This window comes from Dreissena polymorpha, chromosome 1, assembly GCF_020536995.1.
Source record: "Dreissena polymorpha isolate Duluth1 chromosome 1, UMN_Dpol_1.0, whole genome shotgun sequence".
Taxonomy (NCBI): domain Eukaryota; kingdom Metazoa; phylum Mollusca; class Bivalvia; order Myida; family Dreissenidae; genus Dreissena; species Dreissena polymorpha.
Window position 1 is genome coordinate 59,531,537 of NC_068355.1, and position 12,755 is coordinate 59,544,291.

The following is a 12,755-nucleotide window of genomic DNA, read 5'->3' on the forward strand; positions in this document are numbered from 1 at the left end:
CGTTTCCTTTTATCTGAACATATAGTGCAATATTGTTACAACAAAAACTTTGGGAAGCATCACCTGTCTCCGACGGTTTCTTTTTTTTTCATGTCGAGATCTGGACTCGCGCCCCCTCCTTCCGTCTTAGACATGCACCTATGTGATCTTTTTTGGCAGGTGGTCATAATCCCATCCAGACATATACCCTGATTCTTATTTTTAACCAGACATCCATACCTCCAATTGCCATATTTATTTATTTCATTTGCACGAAAAATTCCCTTGCCAATGCAATTTTGAGTTATAAGTTTATGTTGCCGTATGTATTTAGTTCATATTCCATCATTCAATGTTTCATTTGTTTAGTTTAAACCTATTAACTGAATCATGATTCCATCAAAAACATAAGGCTTACTGAAAGCTCTAGAGTCTGTTTCCTGGATAGAACCATTAACTTGTGTATTTTGGGGAAATTTAAGACAGTCCAAAGAACAAGTGATCTACCAGTCTCTAGGCTAATATCATCTCCACCACACCACGGTGACATATGTTGCAGTAATGTTGATAAATTTGATGCCCAATCCAGCAATTGGCACAACAAAGATGTGGTGTGAAAATGAATGCCTAACATATGCACAGTGAGCATGGCTGAACAGTCAATGTATGGAGACTTTGTGTGGGGTTGGTCAATGTCCGGGTGGAAAAAAGCGGAATTGCATATGTCTTTGGGAGTTTTCCTCTTTTTTCGGACGTTTCTCAGTGTAAAGAAAATAATTATTGTTATCTAAAATGTATTTCTCGACATACAAATATCTATTTTTTCATATTAGAAAGTCATTCTTTGATATATAAAATAATCAGTCATATTTTCTGACTGTGAATTCAATGTCTTCATATTTACCAAGAAATATCTTTTAAAAAGATATACGGCGTTGATTGTGGTTTGAGTTTATGAAAGGTAAGGAGTTCAAAAAATGAGACCAAGGATAGCGAATGTCTTTTTCTGTGCAGTTCTTAACTGGATCACACGCAATACGGGATGTTACGCAGAGTTTTCGCAGCTTATTTTACATAATTGCATAAACCTATAGATATGAAACAGAAAACCAAATGAAGAATGGAAGTAAAATTTAAACATATGAGTCAACCGGCCACACGCGAAGTATCCGTACATATTTTAAATATTTATACGCGCGTTCTTCGAACAAACCTGTTTTAGTGGTTTGTCGGGCATTGCTTTTTGATTCGATTATTAACAGAATCGACAATCATCGCGCTCATGCTTAATACATAAGGCAATATGGTGGAATAATTCTTGTTAAATTAATTAAAAATATTATTTATCATGGTATTGTTGAAAACACATAAAGACTCTATTATTGACATACCATAATTATATCGCTGAATATCTTCATTTAACATCTTTTGTGGTCTAAAGAAAATCTCAGTTCACCTAGTTCACGGATAGGGTCTATATTATATAACAAACTGGCCACGAACTCAGGTCAGCACATAAAAGCTGTTGCGTCTGAAAATAAAAGGTGGACGCACAAACTGTATTGATGTCACGATAGAGTGTAAAATTGTTCTATCTATTAAGCCTTTTCATTAAAGATAAAATTGTTTCATGCTGAACACGCAGTAAAACAGTGTTACAAAGACGCGGACATGTCTCCAATGTTCTGATGGTATGCTCATATCAGCCTATGGGATAACTGAAGTGTATTCATTCTGAACTAGCCGCGGGAAATTTTATTTGAATTTTATTGGACAGTTACAATGGTCAGGTAAGGTGAAAAGCTGGCGTATACAGCTTACGCCGAAAAAAGATAACCTGAACAAAATCGAATTCTTGATATGAAAGACACAATATTTTTTATATAACGAGCGAAATGATGTAAGAAAATCGTGTATTTTCGAGTCGCATAATTTGCAAAAATGATCCTATGTTAGACTAGGCTTGAAAGACGGGAACGGGTCGCAAATATAAAACTCTAATAATAATTTAAAGGGGCCTTTTCACAGATTTTGGCATTTTTTAAACTTATTCATTAAATGCTTTATATCGATAAATGTAAACATTGGATCGTAAAAGCTCCAGTAAAAAATCAAGAATAAAATTAAAAAAAGGAAAAAAACATTACCCGGATCAGGTTTTGAACCAGTGACCCCTGGAGTCCTGCCAGAGTCCTGAAGTCAAAACGCTTTAGCCTACTGAGCTATTCCGCCATGTACTCATAGTTGACGTATTTTATACCTTATATAAGCAATCTTCGTAGTTTCACAAAATTTAACGACAAAAACAGAACTCTCCAAATTATTCAATCGTTTCGCGTTGCAACGCTTTATAATTTTTAGGTTTTAAAATCGTCAAAAGATGCATATAATGGCTATATTAGACCATGGTAAATGTTGGCGCCGTAAATGTTCAGTATTACTGTTTCCTCACAAATATCATAACTAAAACGAAAATTTGCGAATCTGAAACAACTTTTTTCAATTTTGTCAATTTACCAAAGCGTGAAAAGATCCCTTTAACATGACCTGAATGTATTTATCTTGTTGCTGCGTTCAAACGATTTTTTTAAAGACATTTACCGGTCATTGAATTTTCAGAAATGTATTGCTATGCCTGAACAATCTTGACTGAAAAAAATACGGTCTACTGTACTTTTTTATTTTAATAATTCCATTTCTTATTATAAAAATACGAGGAATCTCTATACCTATAATTTGATTTCTTGACATTAAGAACTATGTTTCTATCAATGATTTGATTTCTTGACGTAAACAAACAAAAACGATTTTTTTTATCAAGAAGTCTTCACACAACTAAGCTCAAAGCACAACTCGTTTTGCATTGGGCAAGACTTGCGATAAGTTTATTGACAACACAACTAAATTACAATCACGTATAATCATAAAATAACACGACAATACAAATTTTGATCTATAAATTTTATAACACAGTATAACTGTGATTTGTATACATCACTTCTATTCTTATATCCTTAATCGGTGTTTTCAAGGCCAGGGTAAACACGGTGCCTATACCACGTGACTTTTTAAGATCTGTGTGGGGAGTAAAATATCAACAAAAGCGCGACGCAGGTAAGATTTTTAAGAATTACTTTTTAAATATTTCACCATTATTAATGGGATAAAGTGTAGAGCCCGCTCATTTATGAGACTTTTCTATAGGTATCATGATTTTATAAAACAAATAAGTAGTTTTTCAGTAAAGTGCAACCGCGCGTTTGAACGGTTAGTAAAAGGTAGGATCAGTGTGGGGACATTATTTTATTTTGCCACAAAAACATCACATCTGGTGAAATTATGCAATAAACTTTATGGGCGGAGCTTACAATATATCATTTTGCATTCATTTTCAGGTTTCTGTTATATATTTACGAAAAAAGGTTCAAGAAAAATGTTCTTACAGTAGATCTAATATGATCTGTGTGGTATACATTTTTAGAAGGATCTGTGTGGTATACTGTTTTTAAGTTTTTCAGTTCTATTCAGTTGTTAAAAAAAAATGCTTGTCAACAATGTATTTGAAACTTGATTTTTAAATGCGATAGCATATATTACACATAATGGCTATACATTATTGTATTAAATTTCATTGTTATTTTGGCGCCAAACACTACTGTCACGTGAAGTAATGTATCGTTTATTATTTTAAAGGGATCTTTTTACGTTTTGGTAAATTGACAAAATTTAAAAAAGTTGTTTCAGATTCGCAAATTTTCGTTTTAGTTATGATATTTGTGAGGAAACAGTATTACTGAACATTTACCATGGTCTAATATAGCCATTATATGCATCTTTTGACGATTTAAAATCCTGAAAATAATAAAGCGTTGCAACGCGAAACGAATGAATAATTTGGAGAGTTCTGTTGTTGTCGTTCAATTTTGTGAAACTACGAAGATTGCTTATATAAAGTATAAAATATGTCCTTCATACATATTTGGCAGGATGGCCGAGCGGTCTAATTGGTTTTACTCCAGAACTCCGGGGGTCACTAGGTCGAGCCCTGCTGCGGGCTACTTTTTTTCCTTTTTTAAATTGTATTCTTTATTTTTTACTGGGGCTTTTTAGATCTAATGTTTACATTTATCAATATAAAGCATTTAATGACAAACTTCAAAACATGCCAAAATCTGTGAAAATTCCCCTTTGAATATTATATTTGCTTTAAGGTAATGCGGAATAATGTTGAAGACCAGAGCTGTGCTATTGCGCCACACTAGGAGACACGCTAACTCTGGAAACTATTACTGCTGTGGGAAAGCTTTTCAGGTAAGATTAAATACCTTAAAAATAGTTACTTTTTATACAGTTATACTAACAAACAGATGAACGGATTTTCTTGAAACAACACAAATATACAATATATCTCATTTATCAGGTTATCGTATATTTTGAAATATCTCAATAATCGTAAAATCGTTGGTAATTTAAAAATATCGAACGCGTGTCCTCTGATACTAACATTTTTGAAATAGCGTGTTTACGCACTGAAATGTCACGTGAATAAAATATTTTTTTTCTCAGGATTCCTACAATCTTAGAAGGCATAGGGCCTCAAAGCACGAAGGACCCGAATGTCACGTGTGTGTACAGTGCGGCAGGAGCTTTGCGGAGAAGTACCTACTCGCGGCCCACGAGTAAAGTGCAAACAAGAGGAATTGGTGAAAAGTTACCAATGTGGGTTGGCTGTTAGGAGTGAGAATGATCTCAAAGAGCACGTCAATACTCACCTGCCGGACAAGTGTTATAGATGTGAGGAGTGTTTCAAAACGTACCAACGCAAAATAAATCTTTCTCGAGACGTGAGGACCTAACATAAATCCGTGAATACTGATAAAAAATCACAATAGTTTACAGTTTGTCTTTGTAACTTGATTATCGTGGTACGTTATTTTATTCGTTGTTTTATTTTAATTTACTTTTCAAAATGATTCTTATGTTATCCGAATTTGATAAGTTTTTATGTTTCGTTTAGTTCGTTTGTGTTTCTGTTGAAATCATTCTCAAATAATTGTGCAATAATTTGGATTTACGTCATTCATTAATATATCTGTGATTTGTGTTATCGAATCTGTGATTCTTTTTTAAATATAACTTGATTAAAGTTTTGCGATGTTTTTTGCGTTGATTTCAATTTTATATACCGCTGTCACGAGCTAGTTCGATGATCATAAGCAGCCAGGTTTCCTAATAGTAGTGATTTTCACGATTGAATTAACTGCCTGCTTATACTTGTTCTAGTCCGTAGTAATTGACAGTAAACAATGTGTGCAATTAGGTTGTGTATACAATACTCTTTAATGCGAAATATGTTTTGGTATTCTTTACAGCTGCATCCCACCTCAACACAAGTGGAGAATCGTACATATATAATCATTTAATATAATATTTCTACATTAACTTTTTATATTCTCTTCAAAATAATTAACGCTTAAGATAAGCATACACTTGTTACACTATATAAACCGACATAATTTATAACATGACGTTAATACCAACACATGGCGAATGATTGTCAAGATCTATACTGTGTAATAAACTAATGCAACTATATACATTCCACATATTATAAGGAACATATCACAAAAACACATATATATGTTTCTTTTATGTCCATTATTTTATTTTTAGTAAATCATACCGGTTACCGTCAACTTTAAATAACAACAAAATATAAAATAATGTCGACCATGTAACATTTTTTGCCGTTTAAAGTTTCTTCACAATGATGCAAGGCACTTTGAAATCGATGACAAACCAATGCGTCTGGTGGATTCTGTTTTATAAGTTTTTATTTTAACTTTGATTTTAAATCGTACATATTACTCAGGAAAGAACAGGCCTTTGCTTTTTGTCAACCTGTGTTATATTTGAAACAATTTCTATTGCAGAATTTGTGTCCGAATGCAAAAACAAACGATTGTATACACTATCCGAAGAAATATAATAGAGGCATGGTTGTGTACCGTATGATAATACACGCTCATTCATACTTGAACATATTTTAAAATTTAAATTGTGTTCGTCTATCCCTAGTCTTATTGTTGGCAACAGTTTGGACTATCGCTTTGTCTCGCCCGCTTCCACCTTACTCCTAGTGTCCCCTTCTGTATAGCATTCCTGTGTCGTGAAACTGTTTCCTTTTTTTTTCTTCCCTTAACTTTCTGTTCACTAGTGTCAAATAGGTGGTAACTGAAATGAATCAATTTCTAAATAATAATAGATCTACGACTACTACTTCTACTACTACCACTACTACTACTTCTGCTACTTCTGCTACTACTACTACTACTACTACTACTACTACTACTACTACTACTTCTACTACTACTACTACTACTACTACTACTACTACTACTACTACTACTACTACTGGTACTACTACAACTACTTCTACTACTACTAGTATTTCGGCTAGTCATCGTTATATAAATAAACGTAAAATCCCCCAAAAATCGCCGCCCCAAAACCAGTATTTTTGTAATCACGCGCTGTCAGTGCAGAAACCATGTGTCCCCTCTCTGTCTGCTCTGAGGTTGCCAATAGTGATGTGTCAATATCCCTTGTTAGGTGTCATAAACTAGTGGCCGGAGTAAATGTCATTGCGTTAATTGTTTTATTGTTCTTTTCTGTGATTGCACTGTCAGTGTTTTGATTAGGGACAGGCGATTCTTTTAATTTTAATTGATCGCTTTAATTCAAAGGTAACTGCCACTTAAAACAATTTTGAGTAAATTGCTGCGCCTGTGGTGGTGACTACGCCACTCATCTGCGGAGCGTGATGGACTTCTACAGGGACGACTTCAATGAGCAGGCGCTCACCACTCAGCTGGAGACGTACCAGGTCGCCGTACGGGACAAGAAGGTCAAGACCATCACGGACATTGTCACGTTCTTCCGCCACTTGCCTCCTGAGTCTCGCCTCTTTTTCTCGGAGGTGATGCGCATCCTCCGCCACGTCCTGGTAATGCCCGCCAACAACGCCACCAGCGAGAGGTCCTTCTCCGGCCTGAGATGCCTGAAGACGTACCTCCGGACGTCTATGACACAGGAGAGACTCACCCACCTCATGACGCTCCACGTGCACAGGTGTGCTACCGACGCAATGGACTTGTTAGATGTTGCCAATGAGTTCGTCAGTGTGAATGAATCACGGTTAACTATCTTCGGGAAGTTTTCATAGAATGTGACACTTGGCATTAACATTACGCGAACAGTGCATGATAAACTGTGGCTTAAAAATAAATTATCCGTAATTTTTGTTTATTTAACTTAATTTAATAATATTTATTCATCCTGGTTCAGTATTTTAATAGTGCTCGAAATGTGGATACATTATTTACTAATCATGTCATATTGTATTGGTTGTTGTGTATTTTCATGTGGTTATTTATAACACTCCCATTTTCAGGTGTTAAATATGTCCATCAGTAATAAAATATATCCATTGTGAATGTAATGTTAATGTTTTTATTTATCATATCACTTGTTAAACTCCGTCATTAAAATTCATAAACATTTACTTAATTTTATGTTGTAATTAGAGTTTTTGGAAAGAAAATAATAACATTTACATCAACATGAAAGTTCCCCCGAAACGCACCATATTAATTGTAATTGTATTTTTTTTGGGAGAGGACAACCCTCTCAAACGAACCTCTTTATGTTCCCAGTACAGAAACTGGACTGCCCCTCCAATGTTGGGAGGTTATCTACGCCCCTGACATGTAACTGTGAACATTGTTTAACACAAACATAACGTGTCATTTTAGCCAACTTATTAATGTGGTTGAAATTAAAAAAAAAAAGTAAAAGTTTACTTGTCGAAGTATAGCGTAAAGCTGACCAAACATTGAACACCCCGTGCACATTCCCGCCTATGTCCGCCTGAGTGACCATAACTCACGTGACAACCACACGCATGAACGAACCGCACATATACCTGTTTTGTGCGGTGCGTTATGTTTAGACATACGTTCTGTGCTATACTCCGTTACGCGTAGAACTGAAAATTCTGTTTAAGTCTCAATTATTATATTTCGTGATATCAAGAATTGACTTTCGTTATCACTCAGAAAAAGTATTTTTGATATAAATTCAAATGTTTTCAATTAAAAAAGGCATCTTCATATGAAGGTAATAATTATTGATATAAAATGTTAAAAAAAAAGTACAACGGAGGACGATATATAAGTACTGTTTGGCTTAATTAATATAGGGCGTAAGGCCGCCTATCATATTTACTATTGGGAGGGAATACGTTTGAGGGGGGGGGGGGGGGGGAGGTAATTCTTGTATGTCCCTTTTTCAATTCGTAGGACTTCCATTTATTGCATCTGTGCGCTTCTTTTAGCCTTTTCATGACTTCACACACGCAATTCCATGAATTCGCGCGGCATTTCTTCAGACACTTTTACCAAACCATTTTACATTGATATTTCAAGTTTCGCTAAATTGTACATCCAAACTTTATTTTGACCAAATTCAAATAATATGTCATCCTGTTATCAATACCAGTATGATTACTTTTGAGGTTTTTTTCAGTTCCATATGTGTATTGCCGTGTTCTGCACGAGATAAACGCTATATTATACAATGACAACATTATACACGGACAACAACACCGCAATACAGACAAAATGTTGCGATGAAAATAAACAAAAAATATACATCTTTAATCGATACATTACTACATGTGTTCCTGCAAATCTGCTAAATTGTACTCGTCACTCACAAGTATTAAGCATAAGCACATATCTCATATGTTTAAAGCAAAAATATCCTTTGAAGTTTACCGACGTTGCGCTCGGTTTTAATCGATTAAAATAAACTTTCACCGAAAAGCGCATGCGCGTGACCTTCGACATCAAGAGTTGTACGTCTGCTCTATCAGTTTGGAGATTGATAAAAAGAAGAGACATGATGGACAACGGGGCACCAAATGAAAGAGCATTGCTGTCTTTAATGGAAAGAACTGGATATTCTATGATTCAAGAAAATGGACAGCGAAAATATGGTGGACCACCGCCAGGTTGGGATGGATCACCACCCGGGAAAGGTTGTGAAGTGTTTGTGGGGAAAATTCCGCGGGACTGTTTCGAAGACGAACTTGTGCCAGCGTTTGAAACTGTTGGAAAAATATATGAAATGCGGCTTATGATGGACTTTAGTGGCTCAAATAGGGGCTATGCATTTGTGATGTATTGTTCGAAGGACGAGGCCATGAAAGCTGTACGGGAGATGAACAATTTCGAAATTCGTAGAGGACGTTTATTGGGGGTTTGCCCAAGTGTAGATAACTGTCGACTGTTTGTAGGAGGAATCCCCAAAAATAAACACAAGGAAGAAATCATGGCAGAAATGAAGAAAGTGACAGATGGAGTGACTGATGTAATCGTTTATCCGTCAGCGATGGATAAAGCGAAGAACAGGGGCTTTGCTTTTGTAGAGTACGAGAGTCACAGAACGGCAGCAATGGCTCGAAGAAAGTTGATTCCAGGAAGAATACAGCTGTGGGGACATCAGATTGCAGTCGATTGGGCAGAGCCAGAGCAAGATGTGGATGACGATGTAATGAATAAAGTATGGTGAAATTTAATGAAATTTTACTTTTTCCAATATTGCTCTGATAAACCTATTGAGTTGCAGATCTTCTTCTATAGATATTATAAAGCCATTCAGTTTTAGAGAGCAAATAATTTAATTTAAATCTCAGTTTTAACTTAACACTTTAGTTGAGATTTTTGTTTTTTTGAGATAATTTATACATCTTAAATGATATTGTGTTGAGAGTTATTAAAATATATCTTGTAATATTATAAAAATTGGTGTACATGGTGATGAACTTTATAATTATTACAGTAGACTACTTTTCAGAAATGAGGATGAAAAACTGATTGATACATGTAACAGATGATACATGATTAAATCACTAATTAAGCTATTCTGGTATGAACAGCCCCTTTCTTTTTGCATGGCCTGAGTATTGTATTGACTAGGGTGAATTAATCTCAAACACATACAGGAAACATAACAGTATTTCATTAAGTCACAATGTTTAACTTTGACAATGATGTTGTAAATTTATTGATGTGATCAAAGTAAACCAATTTGTTTGTGAGTATAGTGAGTTAGTGTAAATTTGTTTATGGTATTGGCGACCAAATCTTCAATATCTTCATACAAGTTAAGCTTGTTTCAATATCTTCATACAAGTTAAGCTTGTATATTTACAAATAATAGTTCAGAACATAAAGTGTGACAAGATCGCTCTAACTTGAAACATGTTAGCTTTGAACATTGTCACACAGATATGAATACTATGTTCAAGATAAAGGAGATAACATGTGACCTTGCATTTTGTGTAATCATAATGAATTTTTAAAACTGATATTGAAAATGTACATGCATTTTTATTTTGCAAAGACATTAATATATTTGTTATAAAAATATTGGGGGTGGCTTTGAAAACATTGGATTCAGATATTAAGCTTAGAGCATGTTAGCAAAAATCATGCCAAATAAGCATATGCCACAAGATCATTTGCACTATGTTATCATGCTCTGGTTTATCTTAACAAAGGTCTAATAAATGTGCATATATAGATTATATACACTAACATTTACTGAAGAATTATAGATAGTTTTTAATAATTTTGGCGTAACAGCACAGTTGAATGCATTATTTTTACAAAGATAATTCATTTGAAATTTTGTCAAATATTGCTCTCCATTTTCTTCAATGAGTTAAATTCATGACACTTTTATTGTTTGATGAATATTTAATATTATCGTCCTGCTAACCAAACAAAAGTCATCCAGTTAATAAAGGGCAAGATTTTCTGATATTTTGGCTTTGAATATTCACAGCGCCCTCACACAACTTTGGGGGAAGGGGTCTGCAGCCCTTAGGAGTGGGAATTTTCGCGGCGTTTCCCTTTTTGGGGGATTTTTTACTTACTCTCTCATTATTAAATTTGTACATGTTTGCACTATATTCATTGCATTTTTCATAATTTAGTATGTTTGAAAGATTAAATTGAAATAGAATTGAGATGTAATAATCATGAGACACATCTTTCTATTAAAAAAAAAAAATTGGGGGGGGGGGGGGAATTTTTCCCCCCAAAAGGGGAAAAAAGTATACTTTTCAGGTGGGGGACTTCCGCCAAAATTCGGCGACAGATTTGATAGATTAAGGGCCCTGATTCAATTGATGCCCCCGGATCGAATGATTGGGGGTATATTGTTTTTGGCCTGTCTGTCATTCTATCCCAAAACTTTAACCTTGGTTGAACACACTGCCTATACCACATGACCTTTTAAGATCTGTGTTGGGAGAATAAAGCATGACCCAGTTAACATTTTCCATTTTTAATGGGATAAAGTGGAGAGCCTGCTCATTCGTGAGAGTTTTCTATAGGTATCATGATCTTTTTAAACAAAGTTTTTTTTCAGTAAAGTGCAACAGTGCGTTTGTAATATGAAGTCCCCATACTGATCCGACATTTTTCTAACCATCCAAACACGCAGTTCATGATACCTATAGAAAACTCTTACGAATCAGTGGCCTCTCCACTTTATCCAATTAAAAATGGTGAAATATTTAAAAAGAGATCCTTAAAAATTTTAACTGAGTCATGCTTTATTCTCTTGATAACTCAAGAGTGCTCATGCCTAGGATCATGAAACTTCATAGGTACATTGATCATGACTGGCAGATGACCCCTATTGATTTTCAGGTCACTAGGTCAAAGGTCAAGGTCACAGTGCAGGGCTTTTTTTCTTGACTTTGTGAAGCGGCCCTGGCCCCCTTACTTTGTGAAAAAATGAGTCGCGAACTTTTCAAAATTGTGAAAAAATGAGTTGCAATCTTTTCAAAATTGAGTTGCGAACTTTTCAAAATTGTGAAAAATTGAGTCGCGAACTTCTTAAAATTGTGAAAAACCGAGTCGTGAAATTATTAAAATTGTGAAAAACGGCCCATTTTGTAAAAATTCACGGTCATGTAAGGTTTGTGAATTGTCCTTTTCAAAATTGTGAAATGTCCTTCCACGGCCACTCATAAAGAAGGAAAAAAAGCCCTGCAGTGACTCGAAACAGTAAAATGGTTTCCTGATGATAACTCAAGAATAATTAGGCCTAGGATCATGAAACTTAATAGGTACATTGATCATGACTGGCAGATGACCCCTATTGATTTTCAGGTCACTAGGTCAAAGGTCAAAGTCACAGTGACAAAAAACGTATTCACACAATGGCTGCCACTACAACTGACAGCCCATATGGGGGGCATGCATGTTTTACAAACAGCCTTTGTTTAATTAATGTAAAGCAAAAATAAAAATAAAAGAATTTTTTTTAATTTTAATATGCATATATATTTGTAATTTCTATTTCATTTTTGTTTAATGATGATAAAACAGCAGGGCCCTCGATTTGCACTTTTTATCGCCGAATATTGGCGGCTTCCCCCACGAAAAAAGTATACTTTTTTCCCCTATTTCAGCTAAAAATTTCCCCCTTAATTTTTTTTTTTTAATACTTTTATTTTATGTTGCCAGCTGGTATCGTGCTATTAACCTTTGATTAAATGTATATTTATGTAAATTACATTAAAATATAGCAATTTTAAGTGTTGAATGGTTGGCGAAAAAATTCCCCTTTTCGCCCAAAACAACGCAAAATTCCCCCGGCCCCAATCCCCCAAAGTGTAGCAAGGGCCCTGAACAGTG

The 12,755-nt window shown here is 34.9% G+C and overlaps 3 protein-coding genes across 6 annotated transcripts in view; all 3 read left to right on the top strand.

The window, feature by feature from the left end:
* Positions 1-12,755, top strand: part of LOC127882362 (uncharacterized) — a 175,660-nt gene that overhangs the window by 111,822 nt on the left and 51,083 nt on the right. The window lies entirely within an intron of this gene.
* LOC127882325 (homeodomain-interacting protein kinase 2-like) overlaps positions 1-12,755 on the top strand; it is a 125,613-nt gene that overhangs the window by 83,485 nt on the left and 29,373 nt on the right. The gene's annotated exons all lie outside the window — the stretch shown is intronic.
* LOC127882462 (probable RNA-binding protein 46) overlaps positions 8,881-12,755 on the top strand; it is a 67,102-nt gene continuing 63,227 nt past the window's right edge. For 3 of the 4 annotated variants that reach the window (XM_052431109.1, XM_052431131.1, XM_052431121.1), the window contains exon 1: positions 8,881-9,603. In XM_052431109.1, the coding sequence (XP_052287069.1) occupies positions 8,941-9,603 (663 nt within the window). In that variant the 5' untranslated portion in view covers positions 8,881-8,940. The remainder of the gene's footprint in view (positions 9,604-12,755) is intronic. The other variant, XM_052431117.1, reaches the window with a different exon arrangement.